The 25073-nt window shown below is 35.5% G+C and overlaps 2 protein-coding genes and 3 long non-coding RNA genes across 8 annotated transcripts; 3 read left to right on the top strand and 2 right to left on the bottom strand.

The window, feature by feature from the left end:
- Positions 1 to 3033: 3033 nt before the first annotated feature.
- LOC110937813 (keratin, type I cytoskeletal 9-like) lies at positions 3034 to 10995 on the bottom strand. The gene is made up of 3 exons (XM_022180272.2): positions 10723 to 10995; positions 10554 to 10626; positions 3034 to 3879 (listed from the first exon to the last, which is right to left on the bottom strand). Exon 3 carries the CDS (start codon positions 3845 to 3847, stop codon positions 3203 to 3205), a length of 645 nt encoding a protein of 214 aa, XP_022035964.1. The 5' UTR covers positions 3848 to 3879; positions 10554 to 10626; positions 10723 to 10995; the 3' UTR covers positions 3034 to 3202.
- On the top strand, positions 4595 to 5532 carry LOC110937815. Of its 2 annotated transcripts, none has more exons than XR_002591063.2 (5): positions 4595 to 4752; positions 4845 to 4983; positions 5133 to 5222; positions 5302 to 5357; positions 5459 to 5532. It is a non-coding gene; the product is annotated as an uncharacterized LOC110937815 (long non-coding RNA). The 2 variants fall into 2 exon arrangements; XR_002591064.2 differs by having other exon boundaries at positions 5071 to 5222.
- LOC118491197 lies at positions 5661 to 6150 on the top strand. Its single transcript, XR_004890800.1, has 2 exons — positions 5661 to 5991; positions 6078 to 6150. It is a non-coding gene; the product is annotated as an uncharacterized LOC118491197 (long non-coding RNA).
- LOC110937816 lies at positions 6244 to 9115 on the top strand. 3 transcript variants are annotated; one of them, XR_004890799.1, is made up of 8 exons: positions 6244 to 6410; positions 6529 to 6736; positions 7152 to 7318; positions 7426 to 7503; positions 7573 to 7650; positions 7769 to 7835; positions 8141 to 8307; positions 8941 to 9115. It is a non-coding gene; the product is annotated as an uncharacterized LOC110937816 (long non-coding RNA). The 3 variants fall into 3 exon arrangements; XR_004890797.1 differs by having other exon boundaries at positions 7769 to 8307; XR_004890798.1 differs by having other exon boundaries at positions 6513 to 6736; positions 7769 to 8307.
- A 305-nt stretch (positions 10996 to 11300) lies between the features above and the next one.
- On the bottom strand, positions 11301 to 15260 carry LOC110935245 (cellulose synthase A catalytic subunit 6 [UDP-forming]). Its single transcript, XM_022177725.2, has 8 exons — positions 15003 to 15260; positions 14384 to 14580; positions 14099 to 14292; positions 13839 to 13947; positions 13560 to 13737; positions 13222 to 13488; positions 11637 to 11720; positions 11301 to 11541 (listed from the first exon to the last, which is right to left on the bottom strand). The coding sequence occupies exons 4-7, from the start codon at positions 13897 to 13899 to the stop codon at positions 11714 to 11716; spliced, it is 513 nt and encodes a 170-aa protein (XP_022033417.2). The 5' UTR covers positions 13900 to 13947; positions 14099 to 14292; positions 14384 to 14580; positions 15003 to 15260; the 3' UTR covers positions 11301 to 11541; positions 11637 to 11713.
- Positions 15261 to 25073: the final 9813 nt, after the last annotated feature.

Below are 25073 nucleotides of genomic sequence, written 5' to 3'. Positions count from 1 at the left end.
TCATTAAGAGCTAGTATAATGTTTAACCGTTCAGAGGTAAATGTCTGATCAATTCAGATTAGAGGTCTTAATCATTCAGACTCAGTAAAATGCTTAATCATTCAAAGGCAAATGTCTGAACCATGCAGACATCTGCTCGTGAAACAAACAGTTTGAATCATTGAGTGTTGAACCAATAAGAGATCTGAACTATTAAGAGCCTCATTAAGAGGTAAACAAACAGTGGCGGAGCCACACTTTGAACAACGGTGTCGTCCGACACCATTGAATTTTGTGTAACGAATACAAGGTATAATAAGGAAAATTCGAGCGACACCATTGTGTTTTTACGAGCGACACCATTGTGTTTTTACAAACAACACCATTGTTTTGTTTTCTTCTAAAACAATTATATAATAAACAAATTTATATTTAAAAAATTAAGTCCAGTTGCTTGAATTTAATTAGTATACTTTAAAGCATTAAAGGTCCATGCTTAATTTTTATTTTTTCCAATCCAGTAAGCATTATAGTCTCATGTCTAATTAGTTTTGTTTCAATTGTTTAACCTAGCAGGATGTTTGATGATCCGTGCACTTGTTTATTATAATGAAAAAAAGGTTTTTTTTTCAAGTTGCCATTGAAAACATTATGAATCGTTTTCAAAACATGAAAATGAGTACAGACCAACTATTAAATTCATTTTATTATATATTTCAAATGACTTTGTAATTTTATTATGTGTTTTAATTCAATGACATTTTACTTTTATTGTGATATTTGCTTTTATCATGTGATTTGACCCGACTAGATCTGAACCGATCCAAAAAAGTTCGACTCCGGGTTACTATAAACCGGGGTATTTATAAAAAATGACACCATAAGAAAAAATTTCTGGCTCCGCCACTGTAAACAAACAACCATTTATTGTTTTAATCTAGCTTATAAGAATAATAATTCATATGTCTTAATGCCTAAATGCATGGCTAGATATCAGATAGAGACACATGGAAAAATGGAAGGTGAAGAGGAGATTGTTTATGCATACAAGTCATCAATCGAGTTAAAAAAATGAAGAGGAGATTGTTTAGGCAAATAGGCATACAAGTCATTAATCGAGTTACAAAATAGCGCCGTTATGTACATGATTAGTGTTAAGGTTTCATTTTTAACCAAGAACATGAAGCCACACTCTTATGCTACTGACACCAAGTGTTTGCTATATATTTTTTTCTTTTTTTTTTTTAATTTTACATCATGATTTTCTTTTTTATTTTACTTGTTGGATTTGGCATATGGCAATGATTTTGATTATGCGCAACGCATGAAGCAACTATTAAAATGGGTGAAGGGTCTTGTTTTAACACCAGATGGCCCAAGTATTAAATGAACATCTTTCTAGGAAAATGATGCTTTATATAGATTAAAGATGTTCTTCTAAGGGGTCGTTTGTTGAAATTAATGAGGCTCTTAATGATTCAAACTTCTTACTGGTTCAGTATTTAATGGTTCAGACTGTTTGTTTCACGAACAGATGTTTGAATGATTCAGACAATTGGCTTTGAATGGTTAAGCGTTATACTAAGTCTGAATGGTTAAGACCCTTAATCTGAATTGGTCAGACATTTGCCTCAAAACTGTTAATCATTATACTTGGTTCTTAATGGTTCAAAACTCTTACTGATTCAACACTTAACGATTCAAACATTTTACTGGTTCAACAGTTAACTATTCTGTCAGAAACACGGATCAACTGATAAAATCACTCAATCAAATATATCAAAGGGACGAACCAGTCATCACAGCTTTACAAGAATCAAAAAGGTCTCTAGAAGGATGATCAATACAAACAAAACCCAACACTCACGAATGTAACGTGTGAATGACAGGGAACAAGACAAACAACCAAGAAGAAGTGCATGAGAGAAGAATGAGATCGAGTGCCTAAAGCTTCTGGAACCACCGAGAGATAAAGACCCCAAACCCTAGACAGCTAAAGCCAGTTGTCATAAGCCCAAAAGGAAAGCGGCCATGAGCCCAACAACCAAGAGAAGGAGAGCCCAGAATGAAGCAGACCAAACCTTAGCCCAACCTCACAAAACAAAGATAAAAGGAAATGGTTATGACAAAAGAATATATAAATAACTTATGACAAATAAAATATATAAATAACAGGCACATTTATACTGGAAATATACTAGTATTTTAACATATTCAAAACTTGCCAAACAACCCTTAAGTGTCTTAAATCATCAATAACCACAATACAAAAATATCTTATGCTTTCATAATTTATTTATAGGATGTTCCTTATTTTATCTTCAAGTGGCAAATTACTTCCATTATTTCAGAAATATAATCTGAATTTGACTTTCTGAACTTTGAATGGGTCAATTTCAACATTGGAACAATTTAATATACTTCATCAAGTTATAAATTATAGCAAATAGCATATGTTGGATTCTGAATTTAGGATCTAGTGTTGAATTTCAAAATATGCATCCATAAATTAGGGTTCAAATGTACATGTAGTTGTTCATAAATTAATTCAAAATGGTTTGCTTATATAAATATTCAATATAATTATGTCTCTTGTTTAATGATATGAAATGATCATATTATTTTGATAGTTATGAATAGAACTAACATGGAAAAAACATGAATCGAAAGCTGAAACCGATTTACAACATTTATTTTGTTTGCGTATGATAGACAACATAAGTTTATTGTGCCCTTGGCACTCGGACTTTCTATGACATTACCCCTTTTAGACCATAGGTAATGATTAATGCCCACTAAGGGGCATTTTTCACCACATTATCATCATAATGCCCTTTTAGAAAAGGTGTAATGGTTAATGCTCATTTCATTTATTACTTTCCATTATTTTTCTTCTCTTTGGGCATTATTATAGAAATGCCCCTCACTCTTCATGCCCCTATAATGCCCATGAGTAATGGTGTAAGGGCATTATCAAAATCTTTCATGCCCTTATAAAGCCCCATTACATATGGTCTTACACACATTTTCTCTGATTATATCACACGTGAAATATTTACACATGTTACTATTCCCTTGAAATCACTTATACAATGCAACTTAGTTAAATGTATAATACATAACTTTTCCGATTATAATAATGATCCTTAGACAAACATTAACAAGTATGCTTTACTTGATATTTGTATATTCACCACTCTTATGACCCAAATCAATCTTTAATTTAATCAATCAATATAGGATCAGCGTTACCAGTACGACTACTACTCCCAGCATATCCGCAACCTAATGTCCTACTAAACCCAGGACTCAACTCTAAAACCTTGCCCCTTCCATGACCATGACTAGCTCCTGATGCTCGCACACCTCCAACATTGGAGTCTGATGCCCACCCACGTCCAGCACCAGATTCCGACCCCCGCTGATGTCCACCACTAGAGTCTAACGCCTTCCCATGTTCACCACCGGACTCCGACGCCCGCCCACGTCCACCACCGAACTCCGACGCCCTCCCACGTCCACCACCGGACTCCAAACCCCTCCCACGTCCACCACCAGACTCCAAACCCCTCCCACGTCCACCACCAGACTCCGAACCCCGCCCACGTCCACCACCAGACTCCGAACCCCGCCCACGTCCACCACCAAACTCCGAACCCCGCCCATGTCCACCACCTGACTCCAACCCCCGCCCACCACTAGGGGCAGATGCATGCCCACGCCCACGCCCATGCACACCACTTGATGCATCCCCCGGAGAAGGGACACGTCCACGCCCACCACTTGATACATCCCTTGGAGAAGGTACACGTCCACGCCCACCTTTTGATACATCCCCCGGAGAAGGGACACGTCCACGCCCGGTCATTATATAGGTTATCAGTTATCACCGTCAAAAACCTACATTTAAAAAAACATGAACGGTCAAATTAAAGTAATATCTAACTAACAAACCGTATGATAGTGATTATATATATATATATATATATTTCGAATCAACTCTGCAAGTGTAAAACAGTCAAATTAATACTTGATTCTAACTTTAAGCAATTCCCCAATTCAAATCAGCATCAAACAAATCTAGCAAAAGATGATATACATCTACCCCTAGTATGAATCTGCAAAAAATAGTATAGACAAAACAGCACTGTATAGTAGAAAAAAAATAGCACAAACGTCAGCAAAAAGAAATGAAAAAAAAAAGTGCTGTGCAACAGCAAAAAAAAAAAAAAAAAAAAAAAGCTAAAACAACCAAACCCAAATAAAAGTATCAACATTTGAGAACACTTAAAGGTAGATGATAGTTTACTGTATAACCATTAACAACTTCTCCTCTTTCTTCTATTTTTAATCCCATTTTTGTTATTATCACTTCTAGTTTTGTCCCCACCAGTAAAACAATCTTCACCAAATAACACATACATACAATTAATTAATAGTCACATAAATTCAAAATAAAATCATATATCTATACTATATATAATATACATATCCAAAGGACTTCTTAAGGTCATTTAAATTTCTTTAAAACACTTATAAAACATGATGTACAAGTCTTTTAAGCACCATAAAACATCACTTTCCACTTATACCCTCCTACTCAAATAAACACGGGATAATACGTTTAGGGTTTCATACTTTCATTCTTTATCCGCCCCCATCTTTCCTTCCCTCTTCTCTCTCCTTCGTTTTCCAGAAACCCTAAAATCGCAAGGCCACTTCCCCCGGTACAAGAGCTTCGGTGTAGTTACAGTCTGTGGAAAAAAGATCCAGGTAGTTTTTTTTTTTTTTTTTTTTTGCTGAATGTTTTCATAGATCTACCGGACCACCATCGACTTTTAGGGTTTTTTGTTGTTTTGGTGTAGATGAATATGGAGCGGTGGAGATACACGAGCCAGAAGGATGAAGCTTTGCAGATCTGAGTTTTTAGCGACATTCAAGAACGATACAAACAAAATTCTTGCGTCAATCAGAAGGATGAAGCTTCGGTGTAGTTGAAAGCAGGTAGGTTTTTTCTATTTTCTACCGAAGGTTTTCTCAGATCTACCGGGTTACTCTTAATTTTTGACATTTTTGGTTGATTTGTTGTAGATGAAGATGGCAAGCAAAACTTTGCAGATCTAAGACTTTTTCTTTCTCTAATAACTTTGCAGGAAACAAGCAGAGCTAGGGAAGATGACAAGCCCGGATCTGATAGGTTTGCTTCGGTATAGTTGCAATCGGTGGATAAAGATGGAAATCAGGTAGGTTTTTTCTATTTTCTGCTAAAAGTTTTCTCAGATCTAAGGTGCTACCGTTAATTTTTGACGTTATTGGTTGTAGATGAAGATGGAGTGATGTAGATGACAAGCAAAATATTGCCTCTATCTGAGGCAGAGGTATTTTATTTTTAACCACTTAATTTTTCTATTTATCATTTTTTTAATACTTACGAAATCTGATAGCTAACCTTTAATGAAATTATTTTTTTGAACATTAGGTTATACGTGAAGGTAGTGACATAACTCTTGTTGGCTGGGGAGCTCAGCTCACTACCATGGAACAAGCTTGTGTCGATGCTGAAAAGGCAAGAAAATTGTTCGATTCAAATGTCAAAAGTTTTTTTATACATAGAAAAATTATATTTAAAAAGTTTTTGCAAATGTCTAATTTTATGTCGTATCTTGCGGATATTTTGGTAGGTGTAGTGGTCGATGTTGCGTTGGTTGGTATGTTGGCGCCTTGTACGCATATCCGAAAGCAGTCGGTGATTTGGTCCAGCGGTTGGCGGCAACTGGCGGAGGTGCTACCTCATTCGGCATTTGTCACACATTCCGGTGGCTGCTGGCCACATGCTGTCACACATCAGACCTCCATTCGGACCTGTATTGGCTGGTTCTATGCTGGTAAAGGTTCCAGGTTATACGTCTGGGCTGGTCAGCTGTTGAAGACCCAGTTCTGTTTCACTATGCAGACTCAAGGGGACCGGGGTTGGGCTGGTATTATTCGTTGTATCCAGATCACTTTGCCGAGGTATTTAAAAAAAGTTACTAAACTTCTGTTTTTTGTAGTTACTTTGACCAGCCAATATCTAGGAAATTTTGGTCTTTGAAATGTAGGCTGGCGATCATGGTATGAAGAAATGGATTTGTTGTAATGGGTGCTTTGAGCCATACACTTCGAGTATCTACCGTCGTAGAGTTTTGAGGCAAGTGATTCTATAGTTTGATGATATTCACATGTAAAGAGTATTTGCTGTAAATGACCAGTATTTTCTTCTGCAGTGGTGAATTTTTGCAGTGAACAAGCATTTGCTCTATGAATTCATTGAGATGGGCCTCCTAAGTGCTGGTCCAGATGGTTGTGTTTCGGTCTCTAAGGAAGTATGAATCATCCTACTTAGACAATGATGAAGAATCTGATCTTGGCAACAAGAAGATTTTAGACTTTTAGTAGGTTCTACTGTTCTAGGCTCAGATCTGATTTTGATTGAGAAGAATTTATGAAGCAAAGATTCAGACCCAAAATGTTGTTCAGATGAAAAATAACCTTAGTTGTTGGTTGGGACAGGTTAACAACCCTGCAGATGGTGAAATTATAGCTACTGTTCCATGCATGGGTGAGATGGAAACGAAAGATGCGATTTCGGCAACGTATGATGCTTTTACCCGTATGGAGCCAAACAATCTCTTATAGCTAGATATGTGCCTGTTACGCTTCATTGTAAAGGGGAAAGGGATTCAGATGCAAACAACCTCTAAGAGAAGCTATTGCAGAGGTGTGTACATCATATATTCTTAAAAGAAATGTTAAGAATACATCTTCGTTTGTAAGTTTTTCAGGCTGCATATGCGGCTAGATTCATTGAGTTGTTTGCAGAGGAGGCAAAACGCGTTTATGGCGATATAATTCCATCGCCACTGCCTAATCGCTGCTTGTTTGTTCTTCAGTGGCGGATCTAGGATTCGTTCGCAGCGGTAACATTTCATAAATAAGCGGTAACGAAATAAAAAGAAAAACCGTCAAATTTTTCCAAAATTTACACTTATTTTACACTACCGCCGGAGCGCCAAGCGGTAACGGGCGTTGCCCCTTGTATGTACATAGGTCCACCCCTGTTGTTCTTAAAGAGGTGATTATTTGTTTTACGTAATGCTTTTCGATCAGCTCATCATGATTCCAATAACTTGCAGCCGGTTGGTGTGGTTGGTGTAATCACTCCATGGAATTTCCCCATCGCAAAGATTGCTCGCAAGGTTGGCCCTGCTCTTGCCTGTGGCTGTACTATGGTCATAAAGCCCTCTGAGCTCACACCATTGACCGCCTTAGCATTGGTGATTCTCTACTAGAGAGCACACAGGTTTGTTTTTATCAGATAGTTTACATTAGTTACGGTTTATTGTAATACGTGATACCTCACAAGGTGTTGATTATTTTATATCTGCTGGTTTTATAAAATAAATTTAGGTCAGGAAGATAACATTTACTGGTTCCACCATTGTTGGAAAGAAGCTGATGGCTGGTCCATCAAAGACTGTTAAAAAGGTAGTTGTAGTAAAATTAATGTTTTATGATGCAATCTTTAGTTTTGTTACCAAAAGAGGGAACTTGTAGGTATCTCTTGAACTTGGTGGTAACGTGCCTTGCATAATATTCGATGATGCTGACCTGGAATTGGCAGTGAAGGGGAGTGTAAGTGAATTACATACGAGCTCTATATACACAATCAGTTGACCCGTGTTGGAAACCCGGGTCGCATATTTAAAACAGTAACTTAGTAATTTCTTGTTCATTCTGTCTGTTATTTCAGTTGTCAACTAAATTCAATAACACTGGACAACAATGTGTATGCACAAATAGAATACTTGTGCAAGAAGGTATGTATTAGTGAGTTATAGAAGTTAAAGGAGTGCTTTTGTAATTGTCAGTTGTAAAAGGGGTCAGTTGTAAATGATTAATTAACTCAGCTTGGCTGCTACTTGTTTAATCTTTTGCAATAAAGGATTACCAGTCAACTTAAAAAGGTATTCCTTTTCTGTTCTTAACATACGTATAGTTGAAATTCTAATAAGATGTTTTCATAAGTTGTTTTGGTATTATTTAATGATCTCTTATGTTTTCATTATGATTATTTTACTTTGTTAGTTGTTTGAATTTTTATAAATTTGACTTTTTTATGCAGTCTATTCAACAAGATAACTAAGAAGACAATATTGGGTTGAATTTTTGTACATGTTTTCTAGAGGATTGTGTTGTGTGCAAAGGAACTACGGATAATATAACTGTGTTTCTTGCAGCCTGAAGAAAGGCAGCCGTTTTCCCCCTTCATTTGCTGAATGATTAGACAAGGTGATTATTGCCTATACAGTTGCTTTTTTTTTCTCCAGGTATCTAAAATATTCATGAGCTATGTAACTTTATTCTATTGGGATGGGTTAAATGGTTAACTTTTTGAAAATTTATCGTAGGTAGAAAGAGGTCAAATTGGTCAAAAGTTACTCACAGTATATCAGTTTTACTTAAGAAATTAGATTACCGGTAATAAACTTTGGTTTTGGTTGGTCTGACAAGCACAGCTCACTAAAATTTGACCCATGCCCATGGACTAGATTAAGAACTACAAGTTGGAACCTTGTAATATGTTAATAAATATCTTTTGAGTTAATTACTGTTTTTGTCCCTGTGGTTTGTCAAAAATCACTATTTCAGTCCATTAGTTTAAAAATTGCGATTTCAGTCCCTATGGTTTCACTTGCGTAACCGTTTCAGTCCACCTCGTAACCATTTCAGTCCCCGTACTTAACAAAATAATGGATTGAAATGGTTATGAAAGTGAAACCACAGGGACTGAAATTGTTACGAAAGTGAAACCACAGGGACTGAAATCGCAATTTTTAAACTAATGGACTGAAATAGTGATTTTTGACAAACCACAGGGACTAAAATAGTAATTAACTCGTATCTTTTTAATCTTTTTTGTAGGCAGTAAAACTCAAGTTTTCACTTGCCCTATCATTGGACAATAATTACTTTCCAAGACATGGAGGCTGGTAATTGCCAATAGAATGTAATGATTTTTACATATTCTTGTATCTTGATAATTGCCAACAGAATGTATTGATTTTTCTTTTGCCAAAATCTGTTGATTATATAGTTGTAGAGATTGTTTAACCTGCTAATTCTCTGTGCTAGCAAAAAATGTTAATTTCATTGTCCCGAATACTTAGGTTATCACACCCTACTTATTCCGAAACCAAACTTGACTTGACTTGGTCTCAACTTAATATGTCGGCTAATCTTGGTTATCAATTAATTCGGTTCGGTTGGGTTGTGGTCCGGACCTGGTTAACTGTTAACTAACATCAATACTAACCAGTAATACATGAGTACTTCCTAATAACACCACGAGAAATTATGTGAACTAACAGAAAACGAGTACCGTGTTGCAAATTTAGTAATAAAAACGCAATAGAGTATTAAAAAATACGAAATAATATAAAACTGAAAAACTCGGAAATAGAGTATAAAAAACCTGAAAATTGGGTATTTTAGTACCTGGTTTCTTAAGAACCGGAACTGAACCTTACCCGAAACCGTGCACATAGGGTATGGTTTTTTGGTCAAATAACCGGAATTGGAACCGAACCGGTTATATAGCAATAACCGGTTCCAACCCTTAACACGCGAAACCGAAACCGGTTCCATAATCAGAACCGATTATTAAAAGTACTCGGTTCCGGTTATATAGCAATAACCGGTTTCAACCCTTAAAACGCGAAACCGAAACCGGTTCCATAACCAGAATCGGTTATTAAAAATACCCGGTTTGTGCACATCTACTCTAAGATAAAGATGAAAATAAGGTCTGTGACGGAATTATATTTGCTCACGGGCTTCCATACATGGGCCCACGTGAGAGAAAATAAAAAGTACTATGTATAAATTTTCAACAGATCTTGGCCTACCAAGGAAGACCTTTGTACCTTTGGGTCTGTAATATATCTTTTTTGTTATATTTTCAGAAAACTGACAAAGTTAATCTATCACAAAGAGATGCTAATTATATTTTTATTAAATGTTCAGCATATTGCATTCCGTATTTGTATCGATTTATGAATTATGGTTAAAGCATTATGTACTTATGATTGATTTGATGGAAAGATTGATAAACTAACAGCTAAAAAAATTAACAAAAGTATATCACCAAAGAATCGATAAACTAACAGAAAAACGAGTGCCAACATATCACGAATAACAAAACTAATTTACGTACTATACAATATATCACGATACGACTGATAAACAAACGGTAAACGAGTATCCTATTGTAATCACCACTCCCGCCGCATCGCGCGGGTAAATGGCTAGTAATAAGAAAACCATATAGGTGGACTAGCATGAAAATAAAATGCAAAAACAGAATTACGGCTATACTTTATCGCTTTGGGACTAACAATTTAACATACAGATTGAGAAATAAATAGCCATCTGATTGCCACAACCACTTTGAAATCTTCTTCAAGTGATCTAATGAAGATGAACACACAAAGAGTAAACTGGTATTTTTTATAGTAAAAAATAAATTAGGGTTTTACCTTTACAAATCAGGTTGGGGAAGAAGATAGTGAAGATGTTAAAACTATAGCTGAAGTGATTTGTGATGATGTCCTGCAGCAGATAAGAGGGTTTCTTAAATACATACATACAAATACATATTTATTCATTGAAACAAAGGGGAATCGAAAGAGGGTTTGTGTGATTTACCTTACGGAAGTGATGCAGATGACCACACCTCCGCTGTGCAAACTCTCAATACTTTCTTTCTACATTCTCTAGTGTCGTCACCAGTGGTAGAGAGGTATGTGTTGGCTTCATTTGGCCGGCGGTGAGAGGAGAGGCAGAGAGAATGCTTTGGTGGTGGCTAGGGTTTTTTTTTTGGGATCTGCTTGGCTGTGAGAGGAGAGGCAGAGAGGATGTTTTGGTGGTGTCTAGGGTTTTTTTTTTTTTTTTTTGGATCGGCTTAAAGAACAAAGGAAGTGTAAAAAGATGGGATTTGGGATTTTGGGATAAATCTAAAAAATTGGAAAGGGCGCTTGGGATTTGGGCGGGAATATAAGAAACATGCTTTTTGCTGGAAAATAATATAAAATTATATATTAATAATTATTACTAGGCTATCACCCGGGAACTTCCCGGGCTAGGAAAATTTAATTTACAATAAATAAAAGTACATAAATAACACTTTGAACCTCTTAAGTATCCTCTTGCCCTTCTCCACCACAAATTTTTATTTCGGTTGTTATACCCGGTTTCAGTACCGTATTAATCCCATTACAAAACGAAACAATAAAGGGCGAAATCAAACTCAAAAAATCATGTTCAAGTTTACAAACTTCCTCAGTTCAAAGGCGAAATCGTCTTCTTTTATTTTAATTTCATTTACGCTAAATCCTTATAATCGACCAGTAAATATACAAAAACACACCTCAATTATCAAACAATACACATAAATTTGATGTCTTGATTATACTTGTCCTCTATATTCATTATCAACATCCATGTGGTCTATTTTTTAGCCATTTCCTACATTAAGAAGTCAAAAAAGTCACTAAAATTTCAATAAAAACAAAGATAGCAACAACTTGAATGAGGCTAACTGCAAGTTCATAAAAATTTACCTTTTTCTCCTATTCCTCCTAAAGATATCCATCTTTTTGTACCTCTGGAGCAACATATACCTCTGGCCAACCAACAGTTACAATCTACAAATTGTAAATATGGGCTACCTTAGTTTGACAGTTAATGAGGGAAGGGTAATAAAGTAATCTCACAACCTTTCATAATCCGTAATAAAGTAATTTCAGAATACATGTACTTCATCATTGCTAATATGGTAGGTATAGATAGCCCTTTGCATTACATGAATTTAATTTATCTCAAATTTCAGTTTTCAAGTTCAAACCAGAATAATTAGAATACACATTCAAATACAGATTTGCGGCATCAAACAAATAAAGAATAAGATATCCCACATGGCATAGATACAGGTAGGGCTGTTCATTTTTATCCAAAACCCGAAACCCTACCCGAATTCAAAGCCAACCGAACCCGAATTAGCGAATATCCGAAAAACCCGAACCCGAACACGACCAACCGGAACTTTAAATGGTTCGGTTATCGGGTCACTTTTTCCCTACCAAAAACCCAAACAACCCGACCCGAAAACCCCGAAACACGAAACCCGACAAAAAACCTGAACATTTATTGTTTTTTTCTTATAAAAGTGTTTGGGTTTTTAGTCTTTAACATATGAAACATTAAGTTTTGAGACTTTTAAATATTATAATAGCATATTGTCAAATAATGTTTGAACTTTGATGATATTTTTAAAGTAGCAATATGTTTAGTTCACCACAAATGTTTGAACCTCTAAAGTATCCTCTTTCTCTTCTTCACCACAAATGTTTAGTTCGGTTTCATAAGTATCCCAACTTTACCTCCATATGTATTCAAAGTTTTCATGTAAAGCTAATTCCTTTTTAATTCATAATGAGATCTTTGTATAAGATTGCTTTCGAAACGCGTACGCTAAGAAGACACGCCATTTATCTAGTGATTGTAAGGGGCTGTTTGGTAGCCTCTGAATGGTCATTAAGAGGCTACCTCTTAGTGGAACCATTAAGAATTTTACCTCAGATGTTAAAAAATTCTTTTTTGGGCTAAAAGGGTAAAAGTGATATAACCACAGGGGCCAAAATCGTAATTTACTCTAAAATAAAATTTGAGGTTTTAAGTTTGATTAAAAAAAACTATGTTATTACAGTGAAGCTCTAATTTTTTTAATACCTTTTGGGTTTGTTTTGGTATGTTCAATCCATTTCCTTTATTAAGTAATAGAATAAAGTACACGGATGGTCCCTGTGGTTTACCAAAACTTTGGATTTGGTCCCTAGCTTTCCAAAAGTACACGGATGGTGTGTACGGTTTGCACTTTGTAACGCATTTAGTCCCTAACTTGGACCTACTAAAACCTTTAGATTTGTTGGCTGAGGACTAAATGTGTTACAAAGTGCAAACCGTACACACCATCCGTGTACTTTTGGAAAGCTAGGGACCAAATCCAAAGTTTTGGTAAACCACAGGGACCATCCGTGTACCTTACTCTAAGTAACATTTCAAACTTTATCTTTTTGACCGGTTAGAAGGCTAAATGCAACCAGAAATCAACCGTAAAAAATTTAAGTTTAGAGAGGACCCACATACCTTAGTGACAATCGATCTAAGTATGTTTCACGTTCAATTGGGTACCATTTTGGGAACTGGTCAAAAATCCATGATACCGCGAACCAAATCTCACAGATGACGGATATGAGCCACAAGGCGTATGCATCGTTAACAGGGTGTAGGATTCTATAGTGGAAAAAGAGACCGAGAATGACCATACGAATCAATATCACCATTCGGTATGGACTTATCTTGCTTGAAGAAATCGGTAACTTTCTTGAAAGTGGTTGCCGTCCCTCGTCCATCCTATGCATAAATAACAGATAATAAGTTTCTATGAAAAATAATACAAAATCATATTGAAGAAATGCACTTACTTTGGCATATCGGGATCATCGACATCTCCATCGTTATGACCACCGTCACCTTGATGCTTAACCATTTGTAGTTTATCGTTTTGCCGCTTTCGCCATTCCTCCATTCTATCCTTCCATGCAACGGTTCCATACCCATAAACCGCCAAATCTTTCTTAGGATCCATGGCTCGGGGTGGCACTAAAACATAAAAATCCAACAATAAACATATAAAAAATTAATCCAAAAAAAACTAAAAAAAAGACGAAACTTTACAATATGATCATAATCCTAATACTTACAAGAAACCGATGAAGCAGTGTCGGAAAACGGCATAGGATGAACACGCTTTGCCCGATTCATAAATGGCGGGATGATTAAAGCATGCTTGTCAGCCGAAATCCCATCATCCTATAGTAAACAAACATGATCATGTTAACCAATGAGAAAATCCTAACCTATAGAACGTTCGCATCGCCTTCATAGATTTATGACTCTGTTACCGATCTATACAATATACATGATTCGAATTACAAAGAAAAGAGTGACATTATATAACTACCTCTTGACCGTAAGTAAGAAGAGGGATCTCGGGCTTTAGAGTGGCGCCATCCACCTCAGAACCGGCATAACCGGAAGCATACGGACCCCGCCCATTATTAAGGTGTGCAGAAAGAACCGACTCAGCAAGATCGAACTCATTGTCCAGATCATCAAATCCTTCCTCGTCTTCGTCACCGTCAACTCTCGGACTCCCTAACCATCATCCAACTTATCAATCACACAAAATCTCGAAATTCAACTAAAATTTGGTTATTTGCCTACAAAAAAAGTTAACAAATGCTACCTTTGATCCGTTTAAATCGAGTTTTGCATTGAGGGCAAGCTTGATTACCCTCTCTTCTTTCGTATTCATAGCAAGGTCTACAAATCGGAAAAGCACATTCATTGCAAGCAACAAATGGCTCACCATCAACTGTTATTTCAATTTTTATCACCACAAATCTGGCATATCTGCCCACTTAATTCTTTTACAGATGTCACCTGTTCAATAAAATTTATATCAATCTCAGATCAAGACATCCAAAAGTCAACTAATGGATCCAAAATTGATGGAAATTTAAGCAAAGTAACAACCTTTACATGAATTGTGTTATATAAAACCCAAATCTAACATATATACAATGCATCTTATCCAAAAGGGTAATTTCTTAAACACTAATCAACCCACCGACACAAATAAATACATACAAAATGCTATATATACACTTCAAAGTTCAAGATTTTGCAAATTAACCAATAAAATGGATCAAGATTTGAAACCCATTTCAGAAGAAAAGAAAAATATATATGGCAGATCCTCAAGCATCAACAAAAAATCGATTTAGGGTTTGTAAATCGATAAAAAACAACAAAATTCTAAACAACTTTGAAAAAAAAAACCCGTAAACGTTAAAAAAACATACCTAGGATCAGAAATTGGAAGCAAGAATCAATGATTAACACGGATTATGTTGATTCTTGATGATTGTTGATGCGATTGTTGGTGGTTATGAAGTCTTGAATCCTTGTGAAATGGAGTGAACGGCCAGAATAATGGAGAAAAAAATTAGTTCATCGATTGTAGAATAACGCGGATGGAGGCTAGAAGATTAGGGCTCTGAATGTATGGTGTACTCAATTTGGGAGACGACGGTGTGAAAATGAGGGATTATAATGATTAGGGTTTTTTTTTCATTATATACCCGGGTCAAAATATGCGGGTATGGTTATCTCCATTCGGATCCCGTGTAGAAATAACATGTTGCCCACATTTTCCCGCCAAAAATCTATTGAGGTTGCACCACATATGGACACGTGTCCCACATCTTGTTTATTTATTATATATATAGATTTATAATCTTAAAGATTAATAATAATAATAATAATAATAATAATAATAATAATAATAATAATTGTATGCACATTAAGACCAAAAGTATGTCAAATGAAAATAAATATATGCTAGTTTTTTTTCACATATCTAGCGTAGATTAATATTTTGTATCATGTAAACGATACTTTTTTTTGTCAAACATATAAAAATTTAAATGTAATCATATTTTTATTAATTATATTATGAATGTACAAGTTATTATCTTTTGAAATACAAAATATAACAAAGTTGTATTAACTAAGGATGATAAGCATCATTTAATAAAGGTACTATATAAATAATTTGCATTATATCACATTCTAAGTTTTCCGACCAATTTCCAAGAAACTTTTTTTTTCTTTTTTTTCTTTTTTTTGTCGGAACTTAGTCGGAAGTTTCCTACAAATTTCCGACCATAATTTTTTTGTCGGTAAATTGTCGGAAATTAGCCACAAAAACCAGGTATTAATTTTAGTCGGTAATTTGCCGAAAAATGGTCGGAATTTTCCGACCAAATATGTTTTGTCGAAAATTATGGTCAGAATTTTCCAGATTTCTAGTAGTGTTTAATCAATCAATATAGGTATGTCTTAGCATCTAAAACTAAGTTTTAATTTGAATAACTCATTGAATTGGTCAATGTTGAAGACAAAAGGGTATGTGGTACGGTTGATTTTGAGAGGCGGTTTGGTGGATATCTAAAGTCAAAGGACTAAACAGTTAATACATAGTAATGATTAGGTTATTGTTAGGAAAAATTACAAGTTTTGTCTTCTATCTTAATACCACTTATCAGCTCGTGTCATTTTTAACGAATTTTGACATGTTTTGTCCTTTACAAAGAATTTTGTTGCATGTTTTGTCCTTTAGGTTTAACTCATTTAGATTTTCTTGTTAAATTTTGTCACCCAAAGGTATTTTAGTCATTTTACCCATTTATTTCAAGAGTCAACCCTCCCAAAGAGGCACAAAGCCTCTACCACCCCCACCAAAGTGGTGATGGCAGGGTTACATTGCAATTTTTCAAATTCAAGAATTAAGACAAAGTCGAAGAAGTTGTTCAAACCAAGTCATGTGCATCTAGTATGTTTCCGAGGTTATTCTGATGATTTTTTTTCTCATCCAAGCAACCTATTCACATTGAATTTCACCAATTGGTTTAATCACCTCCCATTTGTAAACTTTAAAGTTTTCAAACACATTTTAGGGATTATCTTGGATTGTAAAATGTTAACCTTAGAAACTTGGCAATCATTTCACAATTTCACCAACTAAGTTATTATGAGTCAAATTTTATATATTTTCACCAAAATCATATTAGTAATTGAAGTATGTATTTTGATTCAACCAATTTCATTAATGATCAATTAGTTTTCATTGATATATGATAGCAGTTACACTATTTTGTATAGATTCCTACTTTAGATCAAAGTTAGTTAAAGTTCATCAATAACACACCTAGCCAAATCCCTGGTTAGTTGTTAAATTTATTATAGAATGATTCTAAACTATTATACACCAAAGATTATTGTAGAAATTTGTAATACAAACACAAAACTCAACCAAACAGAAGAAATAGCGACAAAACAGGTGACAAAATCTTATTTATCCAACCCAAAAGATTTGCCCCCCAAAATACCCAAAGATCTCACAATTATGAGATCAGATCTTACAAAAGTAAGATCAAAGTACAGTACAGAAATACAAAACAAACTGTGATGATCATCCACAGATGATCATCAACACAACAAGATAGTTTTCTCAGATACAGATGAGAAACTATCACAACAATCTCTGAAAGTACAAAGGAAACCCTAATCGGAGAATCCAGAGAAAACAAGAAGATGATCTAAGCGAACTGAATGATTGAGGAGAGAGAGAGAGCCTTTTATACTTCCATCTTTCACACCAGTCCACAACTCTCACCAATATACAAGAACAGCCCTCCAAGTTACACAACAGCCCCTAGATATTTTCTGCAACATGAAATGGGCGGCTGACAACAATAAGAAGCCCAAAACCAATATAACAGGCTAACAAACATATTAGCCCAATAGTCAATAAGAACCCAATAAACAATAATAACCCAAATGAATGAAATAATATAATAACAACCAGTATTTTTAACATCCCCCCTTCATTCAATTGGGTTAAACAAATCAGTCATACCAAGTTTTTTGCAAGCTGTTTCATGCTGAATCACAGTAAGACCTTTTGTAAACATATCAGCAAGTTGACTATTAGAGTCAACTTTTTCAGTTCTTATAACACCATCAGAGATTTTTTCCCTTAGGAAATGCAAGTCAAGCTCAAAATGCTTTGTCCTTTCATGGAATACCGGATTTGCTGCTATTGACAAGGCAGCTTGACTATCACAAAACACAGACATAGGTAATGAACAACTTATTCCCAACTCAGTCAACAAATTTTTTAACCACATCAACTCACAAGTGGCAGAACACATAGACCTGTATTCAGCTTCTGCTGTTGATCTAGAAACAACATTTTGTTTCTTGCTTTTCCAAGAAACAAGATTTTGACCTAAGAAAATACAGTAGCCTGTAACAGACTTTCTAGTGTTTAAACACTTAGCCCAGTCAGAATCAGCATAGCCAAATAATTCTAAGTTCCTACTCTTCTTAAAACTAAGTCCTTTGCCAGGACTTAATTTTAAATATCTTAACAACCTCAAGGCTAAAGACAAATGAACTTCTTTAGGAGAATGCATGAACTGGCTCAAAAATTGAACTGTGTAACTGATATCTGGTCTGGTTAGAGACAGATATATCAGTTTGCCAATTAATTTTTGAAATCCAGTTATATTTTTAAGAACCTCTTGATTTTTATCAACTTTGGAAGTTACCAAAGAACTTTGTTCTATAGGAGTACTTACATGTTTACAACCTAAGTACCCAAATTCACTTAACAACTCCAAACAATATTTCCTTTGACTAAAAAACACAGCATCATTTTCATATAAAACCTCAATGCCTAGAAAGTACTTTAACTTACCTAGATCTTTAATTTTAAAAGTATCATTTAAAACCTTTTTAATACTTTCAATTTCAACAACAGAATTGCCAGTCACAACAATATCATCAACATACACAAGTAGAAACACAATAACATCTTTTTTATTTAAAATAAACAAGGAATGGTCACACTTGCTCTGAATAAACCCAGATTTTAATAACACATCTGTCAGTCTTTCATTCCATTTCCTAGGTGCCTGTTTAAGGCCATACAAAGACTTAACTAACTTACAAACTTTGGTTTCATTTTTAGAGTAATACCCTTGTGGAAGTTTCATATAAACATCCTCAGTAATTGACCCATGTAAAAAAGCATTATCAACATCCAATTGAAACAAAGGCCAATTAAAATTAACAACTAATGTAACAACAGTCCTGATAGTTACCATCTTGACAACAGGTGAGAAGGTTTCTCCAAAATCCAAACCTTCTCTTTGATTAAAACCTTTAGCTACAAGTCTAGCTTTAAACCTTTCAATTTCCCCATTAGACTTGTATTTTACCCTAAAAACCCATTTACAACCAATAGCTTTTCTACCTTGAGGAAGATCAGCTAGGATCCAAGTGTTGTTTCTAAACAAAGCTTCCATTTCTTTGTTCATTGCTTCAACCCATCTTGGATCACTAGCAGCCTCCTCATAACAAGTTGGTTCAACAGTTTTATTCAAAGCAGTAGCAAAGCACAAATTTTGAACAGTCAAGCAAGAATACTTAACAACTTTATCTAAACTGTATTTAGCTTTGCTATTAAGAACATAATCTTCAAATCTTTTAGGCAACACAGAATTTCTATTTGACTTTCTAATAGTAGACATGGATCCCTCATATAGGATGTTCTCTTCATTTGAGGTCCTAGCGTCCTCTGCCCTACCAGACCCTTCATGACTACTACTTTCAACTCCACTGCTGGAACTAGGATGCTCAACAGCAGCTGGAGTGGCAGATGTAGAGGGGAGTGGTTGCTGATCCTCACCAGTAACCTCATGAGAACTGTTATTCCCCTCTTCATCATTGGGACTTAAAAAGTTAATGGTTGATGCTTCAACAATATCAAAAAAATTTAAGTGATTTAAATTTTCTGAAACATTGTTATGTTGATTAATTAAACAATCAGATTTATAAGGAAACACAGTTTCATAAAATTTTACATCTCTTGAGTAAAATTCTTTTTTATTATCCAAACTCCATAACTTGTAACCTTTTTTCACATTTGAATAACCAATCATAACACATTTTTCAGAATTTACAGAAAACTTATCTAAATCATTTAACACAGTGCTAAAGCATAAACAACCAAAAACTCTAAGATGAGCAAAAGAGGGTTTAAAACCAAACATTACTTCATATGGACTTTTACCTAAAAGAACTGAAGAGGGTAACCTGTTAATAAGATAAACAGCAGTCAATATGCAATCAGACCAAAAACTAAGTGGAACACCACTTTGAAACAACAATGATCTTGCCAAGTTTAAAAGATGTCTGTGCTTTCTTTCAACCACCCCATTCTGTTGGGGTATGTAAGCACAAGAAGTCTGATGTAGAATCCCTTTAGATTTACAAAAAATGTCCATTCTATTATTAACAAACTCAGTGCCATTATCACTTCTAATGATCTTAATTTTTTTCTTAAATTGAGTTAATACTAACTCATAAAAACTTTCAATGTTTTCAAAGACATCCATTTTAGTTTTTAACAAATAGCACCAAACAGCTCTAGAGTAATCATCAACAATAGTTAAAAAGTATTTAAAACCATCCCTACTAGAAATCTTATAAGGACCCCATACATCTAGATAAATTATATCACCTACACTTTTAGTTTTGTGTTCACTTAATGGAAAAGTAACTCTAACTTGTTTGGCTTTATGACAAATTTCACAAGGCTGTTTAGAAATATCAGAGACTCCTATCTCATTTTTTAAAATTGACAAGACCTGGTCAGCAGGATGACCTAACCTGCTATGCCACAAGTTACAGTTATTTACACTATTAAAACACAAATTCACAGAATTACCATTTCTATTAACAAAGTACAGCCCATTATCCTGTTTACCAGTCACCAGGATTCTCCCTGATTTCGAATCCTGAAGTAAACAAGAATTTTCATTAAAAATGACCCTTATCTTATTTTCTTTAGACAACTTATACACAGATAATAAGTTCACATTATAATCAGGAACAAAGAACACATCATTCAAAACAACACCCTTAGCAAGACTAATACTACCAATCTTAGTTACTTTAGCTTTTGTGCCATTTGGGTGAGAAACAGTTAAATCATATTCAGAAACATTTACACAGTTAAACATGTCTTTATCAGATTTAACCATATGTTGATTAGCACCAGAATCACAAATCCAATCATAATCAAAACCAAAGTTGATTAAACTAGAACAACAAACAAATTGACTCATAGCAGAAGTAACACTATTGAACTCACCTCCCATGTTAGATCCTTGGGAATCAGAACTAGTTTTCTCACCAACAAGACTAAGAAGCTTAGCAACCTGCTCTGGGGTAAAAGGAGACAAAGAAGAACCAGAAGCAGATGAAACATTTGACCTATTATTTGAACCACCCTTACCATTCTGAACTCCAGGTTTCTTTTTGAAACCTGGAGGATACCCAACCAATTCATAACATCTATCACTAGTATGACCTAGTTTGTTACAGTGTGTACATTTAAAGTTAGGGTTAGGACCTTTAAATTCCTTTTTTCTTTGATCAAATGACTGATTACCTTTAGCAACAAATGACACACTTTGATTTTTTGTTCCTGTACTTGAATTTCTATGTGATTCTTCCCTAGACACAATAGAGAAAGCAACTTTGACAGTAGGTAATGGCTCTCTAGTTAACAAGTTAGTTCTTACAGGTTGATAGATATCATCCAAACCCATAAGAAACTGCATCAATTTTATCAACATTGAAAAATCATTATAATCCTTTGCAGCTTGACAAGAACATGTGGGCAACTGAACAACAGCATCAAACTGTTTCCACATGGTGTTTAGCTTATGATAATATTCAGAAACTGAACTGCCATTTTGAGTAATACAGTTAATTTTTTTATATAAATCATAAACTACAGAGCCATCAACTTTGTCATAAGTTTCTTTCAGATCCTCCCACACTTCTGAGGCTAATTTAGAGAACACTTGCCCTAAATATAGCTCTTCAGAAACTGAATTTAACAACCAGCTTAACACAACAGAGTTGCATCTGTCCCACTGACTTCCTAAAACATCATCTTCAGTATTTTTTTTACATTTACCATCTATGAAACCAAATTTATTTTTGGCTTCAAGAGCCAACTTCATAGCACTAGACCAAACCCTATAATTTTCTGTTCCTTTTAATTTTATACCAACAATGATTAAAGAACTAGAGTCACTAGGGTGTAAAAACAATGGATCCCCAATATCAAGTTTACTTATCAAAGTCTGGGATGAACCAGAACTATCACCTTTATCACCCATAACAGATAAAGCAAGAAAAACACACAAAGATACACACAAGAAATATATCAAACCCTAAGGCGAAGCTGTATCAGTGTCCAGATTCCAGGTTCGTCACTTATAGTGCCTGGACAGGTCTTAATACAGGAGCCAACACTACACAAACTGATCCAACAAATCAAGAAACAAACAAGCAAGTGCCGGTCCTCACTACCCCGACTTCAACTATATCAACCAATCAACAAAAAATAAAAGGAGGGGACAGAAAGATCTCACAGTGGGTGCAAGCAAACCAAGAACACCAGATCTAACAGATCTGAAGTTCAATCAATATAAAAAAACACAGAATAACTGGTCAGTTTGCTCTAAACCTTCTAGGGTTTAGAGACCAACACAGCTCTTCAAGCAGATATAAGAAACCCTAGCAAGGGTTGAAACACCAACAAATCTCCCAAGATCCAGAAGATCTAGTCACCACAACAAGATCTGCACAAACAATCAAGCAAATCAGATCAACACAGCGGAAATAAAAGAGTACCAAGAGCTTTTAAGCTCTGATACCATGTAGAAATTTGTAATACAAACACAAAACTCAACCAAACAGAAGAAATAGCGACAAAACAGGTGACAAAATCTTATTTATCCAACCCAAAAGATTTGCCCCCCAAAATACCCAAAGATCTCACAATTATGAGATCAGATCTTACACAAGTAAGATCAAAGTACAGTACAGAAATACAAAACAAACTGTGATGATCATCCACAGATGATCATCAACACAACAAGATAGTTTTCTCAGATACAGATGAGAAACTATCACAACAATCTCTGAAAGTACAAAGGAAACCCTAATCGGAGAATCCAGAGAAAACAAGAAGATGATCTAAGCGAACTGAATGATTGAGGAGAGAGAGAGAGCCTTTTATACTTCCATCTTTCACACCAGTCCACAACTCTCACCAATATACAAGAACAGCCCTCCAAGTTACACAACAGCCCCTAGATATTTTCTGCAACATGAAATGGGCGGCTGACAACAATAAGAAGCCCAAAACCAATATAACAGGCTAACAAACATATTAGCCCAATAGTCAATAAGAACCCAATAAACAATAATAACCCAAATGAATGAAATAATATAATAACAACCAGTATTTTTAACAATTACTATACATGGTTTCTATTTTACTCAAAAGAGTAAAGATTGAAAGGGACCTACCAATGAATCACAAGTGATTCTACTTACCAAAGAAGACCAGAACCCTAGTATCTTCTCCTGGTTTTGTAAGCACCTCAAAAACATTCCCTGTCTGCCCTAAACTAGAGTTTTTCCTTGAAAAAATATGGTAACTTTTGTCAATAAACGTAACTGTTCCATTAAGTCCAACTAGTCATTGTAATACCACTAAAACGTAGATGTACACTTATGACCGTTATTTAGTCATGTTATCACACTCTAGTCCAATTTTTACACAAACTAAAATATGCATATGGCAACACATCACAAACAATTATTATTTGTTATAATACAAAATAATATATTCTAAATACATTAGACCAAATTGTGATATCCCACATCGGTTGTGAAGGGGAACGGAGGCTTCCTTATAAGGGGCTTGATACCTTCACCATCATGACGCGTTTTAAAGCCGTGAGGGGCGGACGCTGAGAGCGTGCTGGCTGCCAAAGCGGACAATATCATGGTGCGGTTATGCTGGGCTGTTACAGATGGTATCAGAGCCAGGACCAGACCGGTGGTGCCAGGTCTCGCGAGGACGCTGGACCCCTTAAGGGGGGTGGATTGTGATATCCCACATCGGTTGTGAAGGGGAACGGAGGCTTCCTTATAAGGGGCTTGATACCTTCACCATCATGACGCGTTTTAAAGCCGTGAGGGGCGGACGCTGAGAGCGTGCTGACTGCCAAAGCGGACAATATCATGGTGCGGTTACGCTGGGCTGTTACACAAATGTTTAGATGTTACATAATAACTACCACGTATGCGCTGCTATGGTGTGCGTATATAATGTATATATGTGTGGGTTCGTAGGGGCAAAAATGAAATTACATTAATTTTAACGTTATTTAATTAATTTCATGAAAATAACGCTAAATGCGGTGGATGGTTAATCATGCATCCTGTGGTGGCGTTGATAGCCGAAAGACAAGGGGGGTACATGCACGAATCGGCCTTTGTCCGGATTGTTGATTGTTATGTGCCTTGTGTCCAAGGTTTGATGCACAAGTACTATCGATCCGGAGGTCTCACTTGAAGCAACCTCTATATTCCTACGCGGTAGAGGTAATGCTGTCAATATCGTACCCTCCTCAGACTCTACCTTATCTTTGCTAATTGTGGAATTTACTGAGTATAACGATGATGATACTAACTACCCTATACCTATATATACTATAGACACATGTAAAATGTAAGGTTATTACGATTTCTCTCTCAACATTTAGTCAATCGTCTCATCCTTTTTTCGTTTAAACATCCATCTTCTAGTTATACTAATGCGTTCTAGTTTGTATATTAAGTAAACTAGTCTTATACCTTGCGCACGTTACGGCACACTAAACCAATTTGTTTTTGGTTTGAAATTTGACATACACTAATGAAGTTGATACAAAAGGATGTTAGATATTCACAAAAGTTGTTTTCTTCATTTCCAAATGATTCATGCGTCCGGATACCTAGTTTTCTACGTGTCGTTAATACATTCACTTATATACCTTCCATTGCCTCCATATTGGCATTTTGAGTTGATCATCTATAGATGTTTGTTGTTGTTCTTACACTTGTTAAATTCCAGATAAACTGAATAAGGTTTCTAGTAGCTTCATGACGAAACACTGGTTAATACTAGATTATCCCAGCTGGTCATCTTTGGTATATCTGTGCTATTGGCTAAAATGTGAAAGGAACTTTTCTTGGAAATCCATCCATAACTTAATCTTTCTAGATGGTAAGTTGTCAAACCATGCGCGTGCTACGCCCACAAAGGTTTGAACAAACAAATGACACCATGTTGGACGTGACCATCCTCCTACGACTCCTGCACTTGTGAACACGTGGATATGATCATCTGGGTCTATGAGCCCGTTGTGTTTCCCGATATTGTGCGGCAGTTT

The sequence above is a fragment of the Helianthus annuus genome, chromosome 4 (genome assembly GCF_002127325.2).
Source record: "Helianthus annuus cultivar XRQ/B chromosome 4, HanXRQr2.0-SUNRISE, whole genome shotgun sequence".
NCBI lineage: Eukaryota > Viridiplantae > Streptophyta > Magnoliopsida > Asterales > Asteraceae > Helianthus > Helianthus annuus.
Note: the sequence above shows the minus strand (reverse complement) of the source record. Positions and strands in the feature narration are given on the sequence as shown.